The 21,955-nt window shown below is 44.4% G+C and overlaps 1 protein-coding gene across 7 annotated transcripts in view; it reads left to right on the top strand.

Annotated features, from left to right (window-relative positions):
* LOC138259681 (cytochrome P450 2G1-like) overlaps positions 1–21,955 on the top strand; it is a 584,827-nt gene that overhangs the window by 140,702 nt on the left and 422,170 nt on the right. For 3 of the 7 annotated variants that reach the window (XM_069207561.1, XM_069207557.1, XM_069207560.1), the window contains one exon: positions 6,481–6,540. The exons of the other annotated variants lie outside the window; for them this stretch is intronic. Coding sequence is in view for 1 of the 3 variants with exons in the window: in XM_069207557.1 (XP_069063658.1) it covers positions 6,532–6,540 (9 nt within the window). In the remaining 2 variants the exon portion in view is untranslated. The remainder of the gene's footprint in view (positions 1–6,480; positions 6,541–21,955) is intronic. 7 annotated transcript variants of the gene reach the window in all.

Below are 21,955 nucleotides of genomic sequence, written 5' to 3'. Positions count from 1 at the left end.
CCCTGTAGAATCCTCCATGGCGGCGCAGCTCGCTGCGCCGCCATGGGGATTCTGACACCCCATACCGCCATCCTGTTCCTGCCGGCAGAGCCGCCAGGAACAGGATGGCGGTATGGGGTGTTGTGGGGCCCCTGGGGGCCCCTGCAGTGCCCATGCCAATGGCATGGGCACTGCAGGGGCCCCCGTAAGAGGGCCCCACTTTGTATTTCAGTGTCTGCTTTGCAGACACTGAAATACGCGACGGGTGCCACTGCACCCGTTGCACCTTCCCACTCCGCCGGCTCGATTCTGAGCCGGCGTCCTCGTGGGAAGGCCGTTTTGCACTGGGCTGGCGGGCGGCCTTTTGGCAAAACCCAACATACCCTCAGCAGTCTTTCGACCGCGGAGCGGTATTTTGGAGGGGGGAACTCTGGCGGGCGGCATCCGCCGCCCGCCAGGGTGAGAATCACCCCCAGTGTTTCAAACACTGTACGTACCAAACATGTACACATGGCCGACATATGGGTAGTTCACACACAAGTCACCCTGAAGTTGTAACCAACTATTATTGACATATGAGGGGTAACATATCCGACATAGCACTCATCAGCCACCCTCAAGCATCCCTGAGTTTTGTTTGTCGTGTGAAATGTAATGTCCCCAAAGTCAAACAACTACACACGTCAAATGAGTCAACACATATTACAAACACATATCATAAATGCTGGTGATCACTGATTGCCATCAGATGTAGATACCCATTCGTAACACCTTCATCGTGAGCATTACGTCCAATGTATTGCATGCCGTCCATTCAGAAACACACATATTGTTGTTACAGATTATTCACACACAAAACACTCAGTTGCATGCTCTACCACATGTGGCCAACCACTATACCACATACTGCAGGCCATACCATCCTATCTTCATCTTGATACGGGGGCATGCATGTTAAATAAATGAAAATCACGCAATCACAGTTTGAGTAAAAAATGTTGATGCTAATGCATCAAAAATCACGCAAACGCTAACTAAACATACATGGGCCATTAGCGTTAATTCCACCTGCGTACCACATGCATGATGATATCCATTGAAATTGAAGTTTACAGTTAATGTGTGGTATTTTGCCACACATGTAGGTTATGCGTTGAAAATATTCACGCAAACATCCTATGCATCAAAAAAATACACGCGTGATGGAAAAAGGGCTGCAATGGGGACAGGAAGTGATGCAATAGGTAATCTTGTTTACAGGCATGGTACAGTGGGTGTACTTTCACTTTCACTTTATAGTCTGTGCTTTTTCTTGGCAGTGTGGCTGTATCTCTGTGTTGCTGGTGTCTGGATTGCATTTCTTGTATCTTGTGGAGTCTCTCTTGTGTCTTTTGTGTATTCTGTTTGTTATTGTACCTGTATATGTGTTTTTGTGTAGTTTAGTGTCTTTTGGATTGTATTTGTACTGTCGAGTGTCTGTTTGGGGGTTAGATTAGTTGGGGTACTTAGGTTTGGGCTGTAAGTTTCCTTTTTTATGTTTATTTTCCTTCCTTTTGACACTTTTTCTGTTTTGCTTTGTTGTGCAAGGACATTTCGGGAAGGGCGAGGCTGACCTGCATGGGGAGGAGGAGCTTGGGGGCTTTGTGCGGCTGGTGTGCTACTTTCTGCAATTAATGCTGGAGATTGGTGGGCATGTGATACAGGAGCATCACACAGAGGCAAGGCGGTTGTGGTGGGGCAAGGTGCTCTACCACCTCAAACGAGTTTTCCACACGAGAAGGAATGAGCACCAGCTGAAGCATCGCTGGGCTGACCAGGTGGCCAGAGAGCAGGATCTGCTGGACCACCTGGGTGTGGTGAGCAGTGGCCCTGTTGGTGAGTATCACATTGACAAATTTGTACAGTAGAATGCTCCTGAGTGACAGTAGCAGACGTGCTGCATGTAATGTTTGTGGCCATGTTGAATGCAAGCAGAACAAAATGTTAGTGCCCCAGTACTGAGATGTAGTCTACATGTCTATACATATTAGCATTTCAGTCCTGAGGTTTGTTGTGTCATGTATGACTATCACTTAGGGCCACATGTACTTAGCTATATTTAACTGTTATAAACAGCCTAGTTTTTAGATTTTGTGTTTACGTCAAGAAAAAATGTTTATTTCAATGCACATCCCCAATTTTTCCATTCTGCAATCACATTGCCGGAGCACAAAACAGGGTTTGCTAGTGGCATTTTGGAAGGGGCGTTTCCTTCCTATTAACGAGTCGCAGTCCGCTGATTGATTGTTTGGGGACTGCGAATTCTGGCACCAAACAATTGCAGTTACCACCAGTTTCAAGTTGGTGCTAACCCATTTGCGAAAGGGGAGGAGTCCCCATGGGACCCCTTCCCTTTGTGAATGCATGCCCAAAAACTGTTTAAAAGCAGTAAGTGGTCCCACGGACCACTAGCTGCTTTAAACAAATATTAAAGTCATAATATTGTTTTTTTAAATGCTTTCTGTTTACCCTTAATGAAATAAGGCTGCATTTGTTAAAAAGAAATATACATCTCTATTTAAAAGCAGTCACAGACATGGTGGTCTGCTGAGCCCAGCAGGCCAGCATCCTTGTGAGTGCTGCCATTCCCAAGGCGTTTGCAAAATGAGACCTACCTCATTAAAAATCATGAGGTGGGTCATTTGCTACCCCATTTGAGATTTGCAAACAGTGCCATTGATAGTGTTGTACTCATGTAGGAGGCTGGCCTGGCTTATAGTGGGTACCTTGTGGTACTTACACCCTATGCCAGGTCCAGTTATCCCTTATTAGTAGAATAGAAGTGTATCTAGCAGCTTAGGCTGATAGAAGGTAGCTATGGCAAAGCAGCTTAGGCTGAACTAGGAGACATGCAAAACTCCTACTATACCACTTATATCATATAGCACAATATCATAGGAAAACACAATACTCAGAGTTACTAAAAATAAAGGTACTTTATTTTTATGACAATATGCCAAAAGTATCTCAGAGATTACCCTCACTTAGAAGGTAAGTAATATACACAAGATAAATGTACACAAACCCAAAACAGGTGAGTAACAGTAAGAAAAGTAGTGCAAACAATGTAGACTCATAATAGGATGCAATAGGAGAACATACGTCTAGGGGCAACACAAACCATATACTCCAAAAGTGGAATGCGAATCACGAATGGGCCCCAGACCTATGGGAGCTTGTAGAGGGTCGCTGGGACTGTAAGAATACAGTAAGGGTGTCCAAAATATCCCACCCCAAGACCCTAGAAAGTAGGAGTAAAGTTACCCTACTACCCCAGAAAGACAAAATAGTCGTGATGGGGGATTCTGCAAGAACCACAAGCACCAGCAAAACACTGAAGATGGATTCCTGGACGTGAGGACCTGCAAGGCAAGCGGACCAAGTCCAAGAGTTGCGATAGTGTCCGGGGGGGCAGGAGCCCAGGAAACCCCAGATGAAGGTGCAAAGGGGCTGCCTCTGGGTGGAAGAAGCCGATGATTCTGCAACAACGAAAAGGGCTAGGAACTTCTCCTTTGGATGCAAGATGTCCCACAGGGTGCTGGATGTTCCACGAAGAAATACCGCAAACAAGCCTTGCTAGCTGCAAGGGTTGCAGTAGAGGTTTTTGGGTGCTGCAGGGGACCAGGAAGGACTAGGATGTCGCCTCTTGGAGGAGGAGACAGAGGGGGCGCTCAGCAACTCAGAGAGCCCCCGCAGAAGCAGGCAGCACCCGCAGAAGTACCAGAGCAGACACTTAGAAGATTTGTGAAACCGGAGTCACAAAAGGAGGGTCCCACGACGTCGGAGTCCAAATCAGAGGGTTGAGCACTGCAGGACGGAGTGCTCGGGACACAGGCTAGGCTGTGCACAAAGGAATCATTGGAGAAGTGCATAGAAGCCGAAGCAGCTGCAAATCACGCAGTACACAGGTTTGCAGTCTAGCGTGGGGAGGCAAGGACTTGGATCTAGCCCCTGTGTTCCAGGGACCACGCTCGTCAGGATGAGAGGGGACCCAGAGGACCGGTGATGCAGTCTTTTGGTGCCTGCGTTAGCAGGGGGAAGATTCAGTCGACCCACAGGAGATGTCTTCTTGGCTTCCAGTGCAGGGTGAAGGCAGACAGCCCTCAGAGCAAGCACCACCAGGAAACAGTCGAGAAAGCCGGCAGGATGAGGCACTACTATGTTGCTGGTAGTCGTCTTGCTACTTTGTTGCGGTTTTGCAGGCGTCCTGGAGCAGTCAGCGGTCAATCCTTGGCAGAAGATGAAGAGGGAAGTGCAGAAGAACTCCGGTGAGCTCTTGCATTCGTTAGCTGAAGAATACCCCAGAGGAGAGACCCTAAATATACAGAAAAGGAGGTTTGGCTACCAAGAAAGGAGGTTTGGCTACCAAGAGGGGGTCTCTGATGTCACCTGCTGGCACTGGCCACTCAGAGCAGTCCAGTGTGCCCCCAACACCTCTGAATCCAAGATGGCAGAGGTCTGGGACACACTGGAGGAGCTCTGGGCACCTCCCCTGGGAGGTACTGGTCAGGGGAGTGGTCACTCCCCTTTCCTTTGTCCAGTTTCGCGCCAGAGCAGGGCTGGAGGATCCCTGAACCGGTGTAGACTGGCTTATGCAGAGATGGGCACCATCTGTGCCCATCAAAGCATTTCCAGAGGCTGGGGGAGGCTACTCCTCCCCAGCCATTCGCACCTATTTCCAAAGGGAGAGGGTGTAACACCCTCACAAAGAGGAAATCCTTTGTTCTGCCTTCCTGGGCTGCCCAGACCCCAGAAGGCCAGAATCCTGTCTGAGGGGTTGGCAGCAGCAGCAGCTGCAGTGGAAACCCCGGAAAGGCAGTTTGGCAGCACCCAGGTTCTGTGCTAGAGACCCAGGGGGTCATGGAATTGTCCCCCCAACACCAGAATGGTATTGGGGTGACAATTCCATGATCTTAGACATGTTACATGGCCATGTTCGGAGTTACCATTGTGACGCTACACGTAGGTAGTGACCTATGTGCAGTGCACGCGTGTAATGGTGTCCCCGCACTCACAAAGTTCTGGTAAATTGTCCTGAATGATTTGGGGGCATCTTGGCTAGTGCCAGGGTGCCCACACACTAAGTAACTTGGCACCCAACCTTCACCAAGTGAGGGTTAGACATATAGGTGACTTATAAGTTACTTATGTGCAATGAAAAATGGTTGTGAAATAACGTGGACGTTAGTTCACTCAGGCTGCAGTGCCAGGCCTGTGTAAGAATTGTCTGAGCTCCCTATGTGTGGCAAAAGAAATTCTGCAGCTCATAGGGATCTCCTGGAACCCCAATACCCTGGGTACCTAAGTACCATATACAAGGGAATTATATGGGTGTACCAGTGTGCCATGAGAATTGGTAAAATTAGTCACTAGCCTGCTGTGACAAATTTAGAAAGCAGAGAGAGCATAAACACTGAGGTTCTGGTTAGCAGAGCCTCAGTGATATAGTTAGGCACCACACAGGGAACACATATAGGCCACAAACTTATGAGCACTGGGGTCCTGGCTAGCAGTATCCCAGTGACACATATCAAACACACTGACAACATAGGGTTTTCACTATGAGCACTGGGCCCTGGCTAGCAGGATCCCAGTGAGACAGTAAAAACACCCTGACATATACTCACAAACAGGCCAAAAGTGGGGGTACCAAGTTTAGAAAGAGGCTACCTTCCTACACCTCAGATCACCTCAGCATTACTTGCAAATTGCGAGTTGCTAAGTCTCGCAATGTGTGACTCACAAAACCTGATCTTTGTACATGTGGCCCTTAGTAACACATTTCAGGTGCAATGACAACACCTGTGCCCAGGCATTCTGTCAATGATGATCAGGTAGGACACTGTCAGCATGCCACTTTTCACTGCTTCAGGACAGCAAAGTGGCCAATCCATGTTTAACGCTACATTGTCATCATTACACCCACATAATCCCTGCCATTATGTTGGCAAAGGGGGCATACACGGCTTAGGGGACACTGCAGATGGGGCATTTGTTACCTACATACAACTGTGCCACATCTGTTCTGGACCACTGAATGCATGATAATTGCAGACTGAAAATTGGGCCACATGTCCATCACACAGTAACTCAGTGTCCCTTGATACACAAGCCACAATACCCGAGTAACTTGCATTGCAGTGCACCAGAGACTTGCCATTGAAATTGCCACCCAAATACAAATCATGACATGGAATACCATCTGAAATGGATTAGCCACAAATGTTTGTTGTCGGGTTGAGCACCACCTGATTGTTAAGCCCAGAGCATGGGTGCAGATGTGTGGCTATCACTCACTGTAGTGTCAGTGTCAATGTGAGTTTGCAGTGGTATGTCTGTTGGAGTGTCTACATGCAGGATCACCATGTCACTCATGTAAAACGTTACACACTGTGATATGTTGTCCACACGTTTGAACAGTGATCTGACACTGAGCATATATTTCCTTTCCATGTCTTACAGGTGGACCTGTCCACTATACCATCAGGGAAGTGGCTTGATTTCAGGACCCAGATGTATCAAGTAAGTATGATAATGTCTGTCCTGTCTAGTGATGGCAACAGTTGTGTGAGTGACTCTTGTGTGTTGCACTCATTGCAAGATATGATGAGCTGGCACGTGATCTGATTTATTACTTGACTGGATGTTGACATAGTGTTCCGTGCAAGGGTTAGACATTCACAGGCAGAGAGTCATATCTTGGGAATCTTGTGCTGTGCAATAGGCAGTAGAATGTGCACATTGTGATCAGTAGCCACATGTAGGCCCAAATGTGACTTGGAAGTGCTCCAGTGTCAGTATATAGTCACTGAATCATACCCTCATTCTCACAAGACAGTGATGCATCAGTTTTCCACACAAAATTGCTCATCCCTGTATTGTAATGTACATGTAGGACTGTATGGGTAACTGTCCCCCAGCATTTCGCCCCATAAGTTGTACTTCATTTACATGACACTTATGTGGTATGCAATAGACGTGTATGCAGGTCAAGGCCTGACGTGTGCTGGCATCAATGTGGGTGTTTTGGGAATTGTGCTGGCAGATCAGGCGTTGATGGTTGTCCACAACTGGACACATGAATGTAGATGTGAATGACCTATGGATACCTTATTCCTAGATGGCAGCCCTCCTCACATGTGTTCCATTCACTAAATCCATGTACAAGTGGACATGCCTTTGTGGTTGTCCTCGACAGTTTTGATGATGTATTGCATGCCCATCCCCCCTGAGGCACAGAGGTAGGGGAACAACATATATGTAGGTAGATGTGATGGTCACAGTACAGATGACAGTCATCTCATTCAAGCATGCTTGTGTCCCACACAACACTGATCCCTCATGATTAGCAACTGCATACCATCCTGCCAATTACATCTACAAATAACTGGTCTTGGGTGCCTTGAAGTTGGCTAAGATGATGAAGCTTCGTCGGCCTGGCCCATGTGAAGTAGTTGCTGCCTTTGCATTGTGATACATTGCACTACATCAATGCACAGATCACTTTATTTGGTCCAACTCTTGCTGTGCTTTGCTGTGGTGTAAAAGACATGATGGGTGGGCAGTGTTGCCATTCCATTCATCAGGGACATTATATCATCTGGACTGTGATTTGAACCTCATGTGCAAATTGAGGCAGAGTGTTAGATTATCATCTGTACATGCATCACACAGTGATGACACTGATGGTTGCCTGTCTAATTTGTACAGCTGCCAACATGGATGTAGTGCAGATCAGGGCTTTCCAGAAGTGGGCAGTGAGATACAGACACATATTGGATGTTGAGTCTGAGTACCGAAGGATGGCCAGATGCTATCAGAGAGAGAGAGCCACAGGAGAATGTCAGACTTTCAGCCAAGGGGGACCGGCATGGGCCACAAAGGTTGTAGCCACGACCAAGACTGCAGCCAGTACCACAGAGGCACAGTCAACCTCAGCACCACAAACCACCACACCTGCTGCACCTTCAACATCTGCACCACCAACGACCACACCTGTTGGACTGTCAACCTCGACAACACAGACCACCACATCTGCTGCAATGGACATGGCGGCAATTGCTGAGCTCCAGAGGGACATGAGGAAAGTGTTGAAAAAGCTTGACACAATACAGAGGGATGTAGACAAAAATACCCGGAGGCTCAAGGCAATAAAAAAGACACTGAGGAGGGCAAATCTGTGAACTCTTGCCTCCCCTCACCCCTAACTCAATCCCCTCCCTCCTCATTCCTCATCCTGTTTTGTAGTGGGTTTAGGGGGTTTAGTGATAGATTTGAGTAGGGTAGTAGTTTAGATATGATATGTAGGTTGGGGGTTTCATATTGTTACATGTTAGTTTGTGGGTGGGTGGGTGAGGGGTAATTGTGGGGCTTTTGCGTATTTAAAAAAAACATTAAAATAATTTAAATAAAAAATACAAAAAAATATATATATTTGTTTAGTATTAGCATATGTTTAGGTTAGTATATGTTGTCCTACATGTGTCTCATCATATAAGAGGGGGTGGGGGGCAAATGTTTGGAGTGTGTTGTTAAATTTGGTAGGTAAGCTTAGCATAGGTCAGTTAGGGCCAGTTGTGGGTAATGTATAGTTAGGATAGATTAGGTTAGTATAGGTGTGTTACATAGTTTTAAGTTCTGTTTTGTACATAGGTATTAAAGATGTAGGTACTCCCTTACTGCATGTGTCATATGCTTGGGGCTCAGGGTCTTTGCATGAGTGTACAGTGCCAATTGTCTGTTGGCCTGGTAATTCCATACTGCATCCACATCCCTCTCTTGACATGTTAATTCATACTTCCAACTGAGCTGTCACATTGGCAGCCACAACAAATATAAATCTCAATGCATCTGCCATCCATTGTACCAACCACTCAATGTGATTATGGTTCCCATGTATTGGACAGGTAGGTGTGCTTTTTAAGTTGTGATAGTTTTGTTTGATCCTGTGTTGTGAAGTTGGGCACTGTGGGACATCTGCCTGCAGCCTGAAGTTCATGTCAACACTGCTAAGCTGAGTAGTTCCAATTTCAGATGGGGTCAAGTATACAAATTTCACCCTATGTGTTTTACTTGTACTCCCAGCAGACGTTATTGGCCAAACACTCTTACACAGCCATTTCTGCTGTATGTTGTGGTTGAGGCATGTATGTTTTAAAGCAAATGTCACATACACAATGACTTGCTTGTAGGGGATGTAGCCAGCATTGACTTTCATCTTGTATATACCTTGGCCGTGATTTATACTTATTTAGTGCTTCATTTGCGTAATTGTTTTACACAAAAGCAGAGCAAACTTACAAAATACAATGGTATTTTGTAAGTTTGCGCCGCTTTCACACAAAAAAACAACACTAATGCTGTACAAAATAAGTATAAATCAGGGCCCTTGTGCCTAGATATCTGCCCACATTATTTCTGCACTCTGGTATTGACACTCTGTGACCATAAACATATTAATTGCATCACAAATCCCCAGCAAAGTAGAAGTGTCACTTTACACAGAGACAAAGTGGTTGCTTTGCTGTTGTTTTTTAAAAAAGTGCTGTAGTGCAATATTTACATAGTCCAAGTCTGTGACCCCATTAGTGTAAAGCATTCTATTGTGACGCAACACAAGTGCAAGGTTGAGAGACATGTCATTGGACATGCTGAGATGAAGTGTTGTTTAGTGAAGAGGAACATGAATTGCCAATGGAGTAGTGAGAGACAATTGCAGTCCATAATGTAAAGGTTAACAGTGTGTTGGTGAAGAGTGCATATCACCAACTGTAGCAACACTGGCATGTTGTCAAGCAGAGTACAAAGGAAAATCAGTGTGCTACCGAGTACTCCTACGGGTGAAGATGATCTGTTCAACATCTTCATCCTCTGATGTGTGTGTTGTCTACTCTGCCCTTGATGGTGGTGGTGGTGGTGGTGGGATTGAGGGGGTAACACACACTTCAGTGGTTGGAGAAGAGGACACCAAATTCCCAGCAGCTGCCATCTGTGGAACTACATATGGCATAACTGCAGCAAGGAAGAGCTGCTGATTATTGAGTATGACAGCAACATCCCTGTGGTAGGCAGCCATGTCTGCCTTGAGGGAGGCCAGATCCCAGTGCATGGAGTCTAGCTTGTTGTCATGCGTGCAGCAGCAAGATTGAGAGGGCAGATGTTGTGGCAACTCCCTCACAGCAGTGGTTAGGTCCCTCACACACTGTTGGACTCCTTGCAGTAGGGATTGTGTGACGTGTATGGTTGCTGACTGTTCTGCAGACTTCATCATGCACATGTGCATCCCCTCAAGGCTAGCTGCCATAGTTTGCATCCCCACCCGCACCTCCTTGGCCAGCTCCCGCTGAACTCTCACTACTGTCCTCTCAAGTGTGGTCCCTGTGTCATCAGAGTCCTCAGCTGTGTTTGAGCTGGCAGGTCATACTAATGAGGTGGTGGGTGGGTCCTCTTGGATGGCTGCTACATGTATGCTCCTCCCTGTGACTGGAGATGGTGTCTGGAGGGTTCCCAGGACATCTTGGAGGGTTTCCTGGCTGATGGTTGTCAGCTGGTCATCTAGGTCATCAGGGTATTTCAGGACGGACAGATCCACAGGAGAGCCATTGTCCTCTGCAATGAGATATTGTACAATTAGTGTGTATGTGTTGTGCCAGTTGTAATGTGACGTCACTGACTTCCTATTGGTGGTACATTGTCATCTTTGTTGCCCTGCATTGTTTCTGTCATGTGTGCAGTCTCCCAGACCTATGCCTCACATGCATGTCACATGTGGTGTGGGCAGTTTGGGCAATAGTCTGCGTCAAATCTTCTAGGTGTGGGTTCTGTCCAAATTGTGGATTGCCACCTTCTTGTCCTCATCAACCCTCCCTCTGCTTCCATAAGCATGGTGAGGCATTGCAATGATTGTTGGTGTGCTGATGCCACAGCACCACACATAACAATATGGCCCTGTCCCAGTCTATCATTTTTTACATACACCTATGCGGTGCTGAGACCTAGCACTATACCATGTATGGCATTTCCATGTGAAAATACAGGTGTTACCATTGGTAGTTTCTCATGTTGATGTTTCCGTATGTGTGCTACATTGCACTGCACTGATAAGCCTGGCAGAGTTCCATTTCCTCTTGTGTCTGTGCGGGTGTGTTTGCCTTCCTACACACATATGTCCTCCCCCTCAATGCAGTTGTCTTAGCACTATGACACCTGAGATGTTGCATGGTGGCATTGCAGCTATTGTGACACAGGCACAGGGGTAAACCCAGGAATTGGCAGTGCAGGGAGTCCCGTGCTGTGCCCTTTTGCCATTTCCACTGCCTGATTTTCAGAGCTGACATGCATTGTGTAGTAGGTATGTGCCCCCCCATTCTTGCACTTGACATTTAGGCATTTTTGTCCCCCAAGCAACTTACCCTGCATATGTGTTGTTTCCTGGTAGTCTGCGCTGTCCTGTCCTGCGATACCAGTGACGATTTCCTCTGGCTGCAACCATCTCCTCCATCTCGTCCAAGTCTTTTTGAAGTGATGGACTCCCTCCTCCGGTCTGCAGTGCTGCCTTCCTGTTCCTTGCCATTTTTTCCTTTGTCCTGCGCTTGCAGTCATGCCAGTGTTTCTTGCACTCAGTGACAATTCTCCTGACCCCTGCCACACTGTTAATCTTGTCCACAATCTGTTGCCAAATTGCCCCTCTCCTTCAAATTGGCAATTTAGAGGTGATAAAGAGTTGATGCTGGTGCTCCGTCACGTTTCTCACCAGAATTTCATGCTCTTCTGCACTGAAGCGACACTTCCTCTTTTTCTTGTCTCTCCCCTGAGTCTTATCTGTGTCCTCCTGGCTGGTTCCTAGTTGGCTGGGGTCTCTCTTGGGTCTCTCCTGGCTTCTGGGATCCATTTTGGGCTCCTTAGCACTGTTTGCGCCGTTTGCGTCACTTGTTTATGCTATTGCGTGGAAAAATGGCGCATATCCGTTTTGTGATGTTTTTCCATGTCGCAAACCGGATCAGAGTAATTTTTCCTGTGTTAAAGTCATTTTGCTTTATGACAAGGCGCAACGGTTAGCATAAGGAAAAATTACTTTAACCTATTAGCGCCACTGTCTAATCCAGGTGACTGGTTGACACCTGTTCGGTATAAGTCAATAAGGACGCTCAATGAAGGACCACACGCCAATTATTAATACAATTTAGCTTTACTAGAATTTCAGGTAAATGTATGCATTTAGCATATCAACAATAGTAGAATAAGAATAGCAATGAAAAGCATCTATTTATATATGAGTACACTACAAAGAGCATCTATGCATATATATAAGCAAAGAGTTCTTTGACAGATATAAGCTTTGATTAACTGTATACCAAAATGCATCACACTACGTAGTTCAGGAAGCAAAATATAAATGAGTTGAATACTTCAGATAAGCTTTGATCTACTGCACACCAAAATGCATGTTTCAATTACTGCAGCAGGCTCACACTACAATGTTCAGAAAGCAAAATATAAACAAGCTAAATACTTCAGATTAGCTTTGATTAACTGCATACCAAAATGCATGATTTAATTACTGCAGCAAGCTCACACTATGATGTTCAGAAAGCAAAATATAAACAAGCTGAATACTTCAGATTATAAACACAGTGCAAGCATAATAATCAATCATAATAATGCAGCAGAGAAACAAAGGCCTTTCATCCCTGTGTGGAACTTAACTTAGTTCATGAAATGCTGGGAAGCCCTCTACCGCCCGCTTGGACCTCTCCCCCTCTCAAGCATCACGGTCTCTGAACAGCAAACAGGGAGTCAGCACTGGGCCTGGAGATGGCAGCTTTCACAATCCCATCTGCGAGCTTCCAATCCCTCACCCGCACTTCAGTGCTTAAATAACTCGAAGCTTGGATTCTAGCCCTTTCTGGCATTTTCTAGCTAAGTTATCAGCACTTGTCTCTTGGCTGCTGTGCCCTTCCCCAGCCTTTGTTTTCATTCCATCTTCTCCCTGTACTCTCGTTCTCAATGTTGAGACGGAGTCTCCTACACAAACAAGCTTGAAAATAACATTGTGAACTTTTCCACGTAGTTCAGGGGTTTCAGCAGGCATCACGCTCATCTACACTGCTCAAGCTAATTAACCCTTTGCGTCACAATGTCTTCCGCACCTTTCCCTATACTGATCAGCCACCCAGCGTCAAAGTATAAATTTGACACCCGGGTGGTGTTAAGAAATGACGCTAGCCAGAGCTATCATTTTTTACACAAAACTGCGTCAGCGCAGTTTTGCCTCAAAAAGTATAAATCTGGCCCTTTGTTCTCTGATACACAAAAAATAACTGAACTGAGTTACACCATATCAGGCGACAACCTTAGAACTTTAATCAGGAAGCATTTTTTGTGATTCGGTATCAATCAATTGAGCCATTTTAAAAAATGCAGCATTTAAATAAGGGCTCCAGTTAGGGATAAATATGTTAAAACTGGTAAAAAATGTAGAGTTTAGAATTAACTGTACCATTGGTGCCCAATCTGATTGGCCCATTCAAAATGGATGGGTGTTTCCTTATTGGCTGACCACATCATGGAAAACATGTTGAGGCATTCATTAAAGGATAGCTGAAAAAAAATGAAAGGCTACACAGAGGACCATGCCATTGTTGCTAGAAGTGGGCTACCAGGAGCAAAAGGACACCAAATGTGTCCAGAATGGCCTACACAGGGCTGAGAAAATGCTGACAGAAGCTTAGGGGCCACATACACAAAATATTTTAGCTGTTGCAACAGCAAATCGATTCTGTAAACAATGACCAAATCACAAGATAGGGTTTGCAAGTTGGTATTAGGAAGGGCTTGTCTTCCTAATAGCGAGTCGCAGGGGCATGTATGAATGTTATGCGACTGGAATGTGGTTGGAAAACATTAATCTTTTGCAGACTCTGTGAACTCTTCACAAACAGGAAGGTGTCCCCAATAGACCTCTTCCCCCTTGTGAATGGGGGCACAAATATTTTTCAAGAGCAGGTAGTGGTCCCAGGGACCACTGCCTGCTCTTAAAGCATGAACAGAACACTTTTCATTTTTAATTTTGAAATACATTCCATTTTCCTTTAAGTAAAACAGGCTGCTTTTCAGAAACAAAATATTTTATTTTAAAAGCAATTACAGACATGGTGGTCTGCTGACCCCCACAGGACACCATCCCTGTGAGTGCAGGCCATTCCCAATGGGTCGCAAGTTGCAAACCTGCCTCATGAATATTGATGAGGCTGGTGCAATGCAACCCAGTTGGGGATTGCAAACCATGTCAGAAACACAGTTGTACATTACATTTTGTGAGGTCCTAATTGTGAGTCGCAAAAAGTCTCATTTAGGAACTTGCAAAATGTAGCAATAGTAAATGTGACCCTTAGTCCCAAGAAGCAGGAAGGAGCAGAGCTCTGCTCACAGAGCTTTTTTTAACCCTCAGGGAAGGTTTAAAAAGTATAGACTCTGGAAGGGTGCCTATGATGAGTTTTTTAGCTTCTAGGGTTCCCCATCTGCTTGGAAGCAAGGACATCTGTGGTGTACTGTTCCTACTCCCATGATCATGTCTTGGCAGGTGGGATCATCTATCCTCTAGTTGCATGTGCAGAAAATAGTTTAATCCTGCTGTCGTCTGTAATCAGTGCAGAGAGAGACGGAAATGATTCCTGCGCTCATGATGTGTGCATGCAGGGGATAGAGGGTTTTGGGCTCTCCTTATGACCCCAAATGAAAAACAAATGCTTAGAGTGCCCCGGGTAGAACCAGGACATCCATTATATAAAAAATGTAAGCACTTTCCCTGCGGCGATGGCATCAAAAAGCCACTAAAGAAATAGGACCAGTCTGGGCTTGGAGAACACCATAAGCCCTTGCAAATGCAATTTGTAGTCTGCGTTTTCACGTGGGTTGTCCCAGAGAGGGCAGGAGTATTGCAGTCTCCAACAGAAATCTTAAATCTGATGTGGTTGGGCCCATGTTAAGCAGAATGATAGGATTACTGCAACCACAATGGTGCCTATCTGGCTATCGTTCTCAATTATTCACCGTACAATACACATATACTGTTGTATCATATACAGAAATTCACAATCACATTTCATCATCTTTTTGTTTTGTTTTTTAAATATTTATCTTATGTGCACAAGAGAAAGCACGAATTCTGCCCATTTCATAAATTTCTTTACTGCACATTATCATCCTTAAAAGTAACAGTTTCTAGCAATCCCGAATGAAAAAACACTGAGAATCATCTCAAGTGTAGACATTCACCAGTGACCAAGATATGCGTCAGATGAATAAAGGTAATGCCGTGTATAGGTTCAATTTTTTCAATGGTTCATACTTCAATGAGGATGTACAAAGTACGGACATAAGCCAATAAATATTTACAAAAAAAGAGAATAGTAAGTAAGGAATCATTTCTTAGACACCAATACAGTATTTATGGAATAATGTGGGGAGACATTCCTTAATTTGTAGTCACCCCACTCGTAATCTCCTTCAGCAAGGTTGGGACCGATTTTCTATTTAGGGTCTCTCTTGGCTTACACTGTTGGAAGGGCATGGACTGTAGCTTCTTTATCTCTCTATGTGGTCCAAATTCCTTTGGGATTTTCTGACAACACATTTCAACCTCATGTATTTTTTAGGTCTCCTCAGGGCAGGGGCTGGTGTGATCACTATCTAGTGATGAACAGGACCATGATTAGTCAAGGACTAGGCAGCTTTCTTACATAAAATTGTTCTGCTCATTAAGGTTATTGATATTTTAGCAAATAAATATATGATTTTTGGGATGGAGGACTGACTCTTCTGCAATCTTGACCATCATCCTGGCCTTTTGTTATTTTGTATTTTTCCAGAGAAATGTCAGCTCGGAAGGTGAATTGGACCAGTACATTGTCTCAGATCTGAACGGTTAGGCTTCCACAGGAGCCCTCTAAAAAAATGTTGTGTGTAGAATTACCCTAAGACTTCAAGGAGGTTTAATTGATGACATCAGGAGAGATGTCACATGTTGTTCAGCACACCTATAGCTCAGATTTATGCTCAGATGCTCTTGGGTGTGGAGTGTGGGGACCTCTGTTGGGGAGTCCTAAAACTTTTCTTGCATTCTCCAGAAAGTAAAAAAGACTGATATTTTATTAACTGTGCTTGTTCTCTAACACTGACAACGTTTATAATTATGCTTAATATGTCTTAATAAAGGGGCCCGATTCAGAAAGGTAACTTAGACTTTTGGTCAAGGTTTAGACCATAAGTCTAAGTTTACCACTTTTCCATATTCACAAAGGTAAGTTACATGTAGTATCTTTACGTCCACACTCAGGGCAGAGTCTCTGCACTCAGGGTGGAATCTCTGCACCTGGGGCAGAAATCCACCCAGAGTGCGGAGATTTCATTCCAGGTGCGACCAGTACACTCCCGGTGAAGAGTGGAATCTCTGCACTCAGGTGGAGACTACGCCATGAGTGCGGAGATTCCACCCCAAGTGCAGACATAAAAATACTACTCAGGAATTACCGTTGTGAATAATGAAAAGTCATAAACTTAGACTTTTGGTCTAAACTTAGACCAAAAGTCTAAGTTTACCTTTGTGAATCGGGCCCCTGGACATTAGAATGTTTTATCAATTATCACTAGATTAAAAGTGAGCAATTGTAGTATTTTATTATCAACCAGCACTTTTAGGGTGTTGTATTGGACTAATATGGTATGTTTTGCTTTTATGAATGTGATGACCCCCTAACAAAGCCAGTAGACCTGCTTTTTAATAAATACACAGCCTTGTAATGTGTGTAGGATAGGTGGGAGTTATCAGGTATTAGTTCTCAGGAATCACTAAGACCTTGACTTATACTTTTTGATGCTAAACAGCGCTAATGCAGTTTAGCGTCAAAATGTATACCACCGGCTAGCGACATCCCAAGATGCCGGCCGGGCATCATATTTATGGTATGACAGTAGCCGTCGGTAAGGACGCTAGCCAGGTGGGGATGGCGTAGGGGGAACATGAGGTTTAGCATCAAAGGATGACGCTAGTACAGGCAGAGATATAAAAATGCCTCTAACCAGACTAGCGCCATTTTCTGAAGTTAAAACCCTATGGACATCACTCCTGTCTTAGTTAAGACAGGAGTCATGCCTATCACCCCAATGGCCCTGCTCAGGGGAAATGTGTCCGATGGGCATGGCCATTGGGCCCAGTGCCATGTATGGGAGCCCAAGTTAGGCCCCCCTATGTCACTACATAAAATAAAAAATAAAACCTTACTTCTACTTACCTATAATTACCTGGGATGGGGTACCCCATCCTCAAGCTGTCCCTCTGGTGTGGGTGGGGGTGTCCCTGGGGCTAGGGAAGGGCACCTGTGGGCTCTTTTCATGGTCTCTGACCATGGAAAAAGGCCCACAGGTCCCCTAATGCCTGCCCTGACCCCGGCATTAAATAATGGCGCTAAGCAAGCTTAGTTCCATTATTTAAAGCTGCCATTCCCCCGTGCTTGATTTTTAGGCCATATCGTCATTTTTTTTCCCAGGAACGCCTACCTTGCATCTCATTGATGCAAGGTAGTTTTCCACAGGCAAAAAATGACTTTAACTCCACTATTTTGGCACTAGACATGTCTAGTGCCAAAAGATAAATATGGAGTTAAGTTTGTGCTGAATTAGCGTAAAATAATGATGCTAATTCAGAGCAAACAGTGTATAAATATGCCCCTTAGTGTGTGGACTGATCGGAGGGTGACACCATAGGTGTTTCCACAGACCTACGTGTACGGATTGGTAAATAAATGCATAGTGTTAAGCAGTACACTCCATAAGCTCTAACCAAGGGATGTGAAAATTTACATATTCCACTTGTAGTATCCCACAAACTTGTTCCTAAATGTTTTGGGGCTGCCACCAATGTAGCAGTCCACACAGAAGCCCACTAAGGTTTTTCATTTTTTTAAATGTTTCCCTTAGTCTCATAGGGATTTTAATTAGTGACCTCTGTTCCAAGCTAAACTAGAGTTTGAGTTCAGAGGATTTAGGGGTGTGGATATTCTTGCTGCCACATTCTTGTCTTCACCTAGCGCTGGCACACTCAATGTAGCCTAGCTCTACTTCATGCACCCTTTTATTCTTGTACAAGGTTTCTTGTGATACAAGAAGTATTGTTTTGTGCAGGAAGGGGCACCATCCTGCACAAAAAAAACCTTAGCAGCATTTTCTTTTTTCTAAGTGTGCTGCGAAATGCAGCCCACCTAGAAAGAGGAAACAATGAGGAGAAATAAAGTTATTTCTCCTCATTGTGCCTCCATTAGGAAGGTATACAATTCTGAAGCATTGCCAGGTCTATCAGTGTTGGTAAATCTGGGAATGCATCATAATACCTGGGTGGATGCATGGGAACACCCACATTCCACCCATGTAGTGCCTTCCTGGCACAGTGTAACACAAGATAGTGACTTGCACTGCCTTGCGTCAGACCACATTTACCAAGCCATGCAAGGCCATGCAGGGTGCCTTTGTATGACATGGTAAATCTCATTCTAGGTCTTGCTTAGCTCTGCGTCAGAATGAGTAGTGCAAGGGTGATGCAAAACCTTGATAAGTCTGGACCCTCCTTTCTTACATTAGTGGGGTTAGGAGCCCACTGGAGGATGGGGCAGAGCCTGGGGGGAGGTTGGGTTCCTTTTAGAGAGGTTGGGTGCAGGATATGGCTGGAGATGGTCATAAACTGGGGGTTGGGCTCAGGGCCTTTTCACTGAAAAAAACCAAAGTTTAAAATTACGTTATTGTTAGATATGGTAATTAGATCTTAGCTTATGCTAAAAACAATATAAATTCACTGGAAAACTGGGGTTAAAGTGAAGTTATAGTTGTGTTTTGAAATGAAATAAGAACGAATGTTTAGCAAACAAATAACCACTGAAATTCACTAGTTATAATTTAGTGAACTAACTATAATTTGTGCCCATGTACTGCTTATGACTTCATATATTTAATCAATCCTGACATGTTAAATGACATCACTGATGGCATCACTGATGCTATCTTAAAAGACATCACTGTTAGGCCGAGGACAAGTATTTTAAGATTGAGAAAATTGCAAACAGAGAGGTGATTTACATATCTGTAAAGGAATCTCAGACTTCTTTATTTCAATGTACCCCAACATGCTACATTTCAACAAAATAAGGGCTGCATCACAATACCAGGCTAGATTAGTTAGTTGTCACAAGGCCCTTGTTTTGATCTGCTAGTGGTAAGGTTCGAAGGCAGCAGCATAGAGCCAATATCTTGGAATATTGAGATTCTATGAGATCTAAATAATGCTGAAACATAAGATATTGCTCTGATGCCATGTGGAAAATATGCCATCTTAAGAACACATGCTCACTCCTATATTTGTGCCGGTTTTAGAATGTTTACTAACTCCTCCTCCATTTAGTCAGAATTGATCCAAAAATGTCCAGTCCCAGCACCTCAAAGTTCATGCAGACAAATTTCAAACAAATAGGTACTGATATGCATCAACAGAGGAGTCCGTCAGTTTATTCCTATGCCATACGTATTGCCATGTCAAACTTATTGGTGGAAATGCTAACTGTAACAAGGGCATTCTTTGCCTTTGGCTACTTCCCTCATGCTCTGTGCCATTAACTGCACCCACCTGTCACTTCCGCCACCTCAGTACACAGTACACCTTTTCTGCAACATACACAGATGGTGTGCTTTACTGATGTGCATGCTGCCTTTCCTGGAAGCACACATAACACCTATATCTTCCCACAATCCCTTTTCCATGCCACTTGGTTGCTGGAAACTTACATGGCATGTGGCTCTTTGAAAATGGAGAGCAGAATGTAATGTCCTGCAATGAGTAGGCACTTGTGAAATCTCGACCAGCATCCTGGACTTTTGTTATTTTGTATTTTTCCAGGGAAATGCCAGCTCTGAAGGTGAATCGGACCTCTATATTGACTTCAATCCAAGCTTCCATATGAGTCTTCTAAAGTTTATTTTTGTTTAAATTGACCTTAAGTCTCCAAGAAGGTTTAATTGATGACCTCAGGAGAGATGTTCAGCACAACTAGAGATTGTTTGCTCAGATACTATGGGGTCTGGGGACCTCTGTAGGTGAGTCCCAAAAGTGCACTTGGGCTCTCTTTAAAGAAAAATTACTTTGCTTTACTAAAAGTAATTGTTCTTTGACAAATGACAAAATTGATAGCGATGCTATATGTCTTAAGAAAGGTCATTAGAATGTTATAACACTTCTCACTAGATTAAAAGTGAGTAATTGTAGGATTGCATTATCCACTAGCATTTTTAAGGAATTGTATTGGATTGTTATGGTATGTTTCTGCTTTTACGAATGTGGTGAATCCCTTACAAAGCCAGTAGGCCTGCTTTTTTATAAATTCACAGCCTTGTGTTATGTGTAGAATAGGTAGGGGTTATCATGGTGTCAGGGTCCAGCAATCACTACGGGTCAGATTTAAGAAGACCAGGTGTAATGGTGTGTGCATGAGTCTACCATAGGTTTTGAACTGGAAGGTAACCGTTCAGTACCAAATACTATGCCTAGACAACTTTTAAAACTTTTCCTATTTTGTATGTGTGCTGTACAGTTCAGCACACATGCAAAGTCGGGAAAGAAAGACGATCCGAAAAATTCTCCTTTTAACATCTGCATTCAAATAGCATTAGTTTTTTACACAAAGCCATGTCAACCATTGTTAGTAGATAGGGTTTTGCATCGGAAACCATGGCTGATTCCTTGGGAATACCAAAGTATCACCCATATAATGCCCCCTTGATGCTAAGTTCAGTAAAGCAATTCTTTGCTCTGCTTTGTGTTACTTTTATGCAACTTTCTAGTGTAAAACAAGTTTTGTACTGGAAAACAAATAGCGAAAAAAAGTTTGTGCTGGTTTGTGTTACTTTTGTGATGCAAACCCAGTGCAAAATGATAGTAAGACTGTCCATCTGAGTGGAGGCTGAAGAGGCATCTGTAGGGGTGGAGGATGTGGACATCACAAGCCAGGTATACAGATTTGGGGTTCCAAAAGAGTATGTCCTATCATTCCCTGGGTCTGCACCCAGCACCTCCTGGCCTCAAAAGGGTCCCATTCTACCGGAGCTTTCAGCTTCACCCCTGCACAGACAGCTCCTTCTCCCAGTAGAGGGACCTTTCCTTCTCTTCCTGACATCCCAAAACCCTCTTTTGCAGCCAAAACCCTACCTCCAGAATGTGTCCATGCCTGCTCTCAAGGACACTCTGAGGGCAATCAAAGAGGTTCTGAGAGCAATCTGGCTATATGTATTTAGTTGTAAAGGTCCAGATACTCTAAACAGCTGAACAGCTCTGAACTTTATGTAGCCTGATGACCTCCTAGATAGCAAGTCTCAACCCATGTTGCATCTTATTGTCCTGCCTCCAAGTTCATCTGTCATACCTGTTACACTTGTGTTTTTGCTTCTAGAGAAGCTCTGGCCCAGCCACGGCCAGCTTTTCAATATCCACATCTGAGGAGGACTTCTCCATCGTTTTGGTGCAGACTCAGATTAAGGATTCCTTGGAATGTTTTTCCTCAAACCAGGAACCTGATTCATAACTCCCTCCTGCCCCAATGCCTCCCCCCCCCAAATGGTTTGACCTGGTGAGGGGAATCTAGACTCTTGTTTTTTAACTATGTATGGACTATAGGCGTTTTTACTCACATGTATATAGACGGGTTCCACTCAGGTGTCTTTATGTGTTATTTGCCCAACACCATCTCTGCTATTTTTGCCCCTCTGAATAAAGTCTCCATTTTCATTATTTAGACCCTTACCCCCAGACAGTTTTTTATTACCCCCAGACAGTTTTTTATTACCCCCAAAAAGTATATATTGTATGAAAATGTTTATAAATATACACATGTGAATTATAATA

The sequence above is a fragment of the Pleurodeles waltl genome, chromosome 9, assembly GCF_031143425.1.
Source record: "Pleurodeles waltl isolate 20211129_DDA chromosome 9, aPleWal1.hap1.20221129, whole genome shotgun sequence".
NCBI classification, from domain to species: domain Eukaryota; kingdom Metazoa; phylum Chordata; class Amphibia; order Caudata; family Salamandridae; genus Pleurodeles; species Pleurodeles waltl.
This window is presented reverse-complemented; position numbering and strand designations above follow the sequence as displayed.